This window comes from Guillardia theta, assembly GCF_000315625.1.
Source record: "Guillardia theta CCMP2712 unplaced genomic scaffold GUITHscaffold_66, whole genome shotgun sequence".
Taxonomy (NCBI): Eukaryota; class Cryptophyceae; order Pyrenomonadales; family Geminigeraceae; genus Guillardia; species Guillardia theta.
This window is the reverse complement of record NW_005434608.1, coordinates 1633-5309: the sequence shown is the minus strand read 5'-3', so window position 1 is coordinate 5309 and position 3677 is coordinate 1633. Positions and strand designations below refer to the sequence as shown.

General features: G+C 57.3%; 1 protein-coding gene across 1 annotated transcript; it reads left to right on the top strand.

Annotated features, from left to right (window-relative positions):
- Nucleotides 1-64: 64 nt before the first annotated feature.
- Nucleotides 65-1825, top strand: GUITHDRAFT_113289 (hypothetical protein; the record flags this gene model as incomplete). Its single annotated transcript, XM_005827423.1, has 1 exon — nucleotides 65-1825. The coding sequence occupies one exon, from the start codon at nucleotides 65-67 to the stop codon at nucleotides 1823-1825; it is 1761 nt and encodes a 586-aa protein (XP_005827480.1).
- Between the last annotated feature and the right edge of the window lie 1852 nt (nucleotides 1826-3677).

Below are 3677 nucleotides of genomic sequence, written 5' to 3'. Positions count from 1 at the left end.
GGTTCAAACCTCCCCATAAATTCTAGCAGTGAACCCAGCAGCCAACCCACCGATCTCGTTCAAGATGCGGCCAAAGAAGGAGAACATGGGCAGAGTTGGAATCCTAGCTGAGGTGGCCCAACTCCTGAGGCTCAACGATTCGAGCACAGGTGACATATGTGAGATCTACAGGCAGCTATGCCTGAAGCAGGGATTAGCGATCATTGATCTGATCCCAAACGCGGGAATGACAGTGAACCTCCCCCCCAAGAGGAACCTACCGCCAAAGAAGGTGTTCGCTGCGGTAGGAATAGAAACAGTCAACCAGAACAGAGAGGTCGACTGGATCGCAACGTGCTCGAGCCTTGAAGCAGCGGACATCGTTCTTCAAGCATTCGATCGACATGGAAAGGATCGTGCAGGAGTCACTTTGGGACTGGTCTCAGAGAATGACAAAATACTGAAATGGTTCTCAGTGCAGATGGAAGCAACGGCGCTGCACCGGTCCTTCAAGCTTCGAGCCAAGCGAGGACCTTGGGGCAAGGGAGGGAGCCTTGCCGAGCTATCACAGCTCCTAGCTCCTCTCCTGTGCCGTCAGGGAAGTTCTCCCGAAATGAGATTGAAAAAATCTGCGCAATCTCTTGCAGCCGCAGAGGTACAACCGCTTGCAGGCATGCTCGTGCAGGGTGCTGGGCAGAGAGGTCGCAAGGGGCCGAGCCCGAAGACGTATGTCGCTGTTGGGGCAAGTACGGGAACTCTCCAGCAAAAAGAGCTGGAGTGGGTGCTCAGCTCGCCTTCGACGGCAAGTTGCGAGCAGACCTTGGCCTCGTTCAGAGAGAGCGAGGCGATGGAGGGGGTGCATCTCACTCTCATCAGCGACGACGCCAAGCTCAGAGAGACGTTTGCAGTCGAGCTCACAGCCGACACCTTCGTTCCTAGGGGAAAGATCGCCAAGCAGAGGAGGGCACTTCGCGAGAGAGATCATGCGGGGCGCAGCAGCTTCAGAGTGCAGATCAAGTCGAGGTCAAGCATGAGCACAGGCCGCTTCTCGAGGAAGGAGATGGAAGCGCTGTGCGGAGGAGGTAACACATCGATCACGAGAGTCAAGCGAGCCATGTTGGAGTTAGCAAGAAGGATAGGCGTGACGCCGGTCAGCGTCGAGGTCGAGGAGGATCGTGACACGCTCAGCTGGGACGGAAGCTCGATAGCTCTCTCCCTGGCGACCAAGGCAGACGCTCGACGCCTGATGGACGACATGCCCTTTTACTTGGAAGGGATCCTGGAAGTCAAGCTCGAAGCGGTGGGGTTCAAGCTCAACGGGCCTCAGCATGAGGAGGAGAGGAGCCCGAGCAGCGAGGAGCAAGCCCAAGAGCCCCAAGGGCAGCAGCAAGGCGCTGGATGGCTGGAGCTCAGCGACATCGACAGGATCACCATGGAAGCAGCGTCGCCGTCAGGGCCAGTCGATCAACAGGTCTTGGTCGACCTCTCGACGATGCTCTTGGAGACATCAGAGGAGGAGCTGCTAGCTGGCAAGCCGATCTCTCTGGAGCTAGACAAGAGTGTTGGCAAGCTGCATGACACCTTCTGCTCGCCGGGCAACGTGGAGTTCATGACGCTCGGAGCTTGGGCAGCCACGCCGACGCTGGGATCGAAGCGAAACATGTTGAAAGAAAAGCTCAGAGCGTACCTCGGCGAGCAGCGCTGGACTCGGGTGCAAGGGAACAAGGCAGCGAGGAGGGGCAGCGCCTTCTCTCCAAGGGCAGCAGCGACTGATGCGCTCGAGCAGGAGGCCGAGAGCGATGACATCGAGAGTCGATCTGTAAGCCTCTTGTTTCTTATTTGCTGAGAACCATGGGTTGAGCTGCACGGGCAAGGTCGACAAGCAAGACCGACTGCGGCTGATGATGAGGGAGGAAGTCGACATGGAGGCTGAGGAGGGCGAGGGCGAGGAGGAGGAGGCCGGTGCAGGCCCCTCGCGCGCTTGAGGCTCGAGTCAAGTCTTAGAGGTGGACAAGAGGCGGAGCGGAGCTGTTGGCCCCATGGGGGGAAGGAGGAAGAAATAAATGAGGTGGACATGGGGCAAGCAACGAAGGTAAGGGCAGGTAAGCCGGTGGGAGAGGGGGAGGGGGGCCGGGAGGAGGAGGCCGGGCGGAGGCCGGCCGGGCTCTCGGGCCCGGTCCGGACCGAGGCCCCGGGGAAGGGACGTGAGTCCCAGGGACCCATACGCATTCCACCTACCAACCCATCCTTCATCCACTCACTGGCCGAAGGCCGGCCGAGACCGTCAAGGGGTGTCGGAGCCGAGGAAGCAACACAAGTTGAAAGCACGGACGACCCAGACCAAGGCCGGCGGAGGAAACTCCACTGGCTGAGGCCGGGGAAGACCACTGAAGTATAGCAGAGGAGGGAGCAGAGCAGAAGCACGGCTGCCATAAGGGCCAGCCAAGTCGGGCCGAACTGCCAGGTCACGAGATCCCTGTTAGACTAGAATAGTGCAAGGTGATAACAAACCATGCAAACTACCTAGCATTCTAATAAACTCAACTACTACTACTACTAGGGTTTAGGGTTTAGGGTTTAGGGTTTAGGGTTTAGGGTTTAGGGTTTAGGGTTTAGGCAGCGCCGGTTATTCAGGCACCATGGCTGCACGCGTGGTGTAGGGGAAGCTGCCAGGGCGCCAAGGAAGCTGCAAGCGAGAGGTTTGTATACTTCAAATAGCTTTCTAAGTATGGTTCTTCAGTATGATGAAAATGTTCGCAAACTGCTGTATCGGAGATCATGCCAATACACGCAGAGCGGACTTGTGGATGCCTCTGTCCTCGAAGCTGATCTCGTCGAGAGGGTGAAGAGCTTCGCGAAGCGTTATCCGAACAGCAGGACAGCCCAGGCTTGCAAGGCTGTGGAGGGATGCACCCCCGACGCTATCGCAGAAGCCATCCGCTCGACATGTCAGCAGGCACGACGTGAGCTTCTGCAAGAAGCGATGACTGGATGGAGTGACGCATCCAGAGAGTGGTTTATGCAGCAGATTGAGGAAGCCAAGAAGGAGAAGGTCGAGACATACACCGCCTCAGCAGGCAACGAGGTAACTTCCTTCATCTCCATGACTCTCCTGGGCATCTCCTCGGTGTATGTCAACCATGAAGAAAAGCTAAAGAAGAAATTCGAAGAGATCGGACTGATCGTAGACTCAGTGCAAGAGAGTAAAGCAATCATGTGGAAGGCTCCGTATAGACCCGAGATAGCGAGTGCTGAGGAGATCCCGGTGACTGTTTCCTTCCTCCGAAATGCACAAGCGGAGAAGCTCTGGCAGGGAAGAGAGGACTTCGCGATCGATGGTCGCAAGTTCACAGCTGTACATGTGAGCATCGTGCACGATCGATCTTTCAAGATTCGAGCCAAGAGAGGACCCTGGGGCAAAGGGGGCAGCTTGGCAGAGCTGACCCACCTGTTAACCTTGGGCGGCATGACAACGGCTGAGATAGCTGCCGTCTATCGCTATCAGCTGCTGCGCCAGTCCCTTGCAGCGGTCCAACTCCAGCCGCTGGCAGGCATGCTGGTCGCTGGGGCGCCAGGACAGCAAGTCCACAAAGGCTTAGGTCAGAAAGGCTTCGTCGCTGTAGGGGCCAACGTCATCTGGAGACAGAGGGAGGTGGAGTGGATCGTCTCCTCGAGCTGCCCAGAGGCGAATGATACAG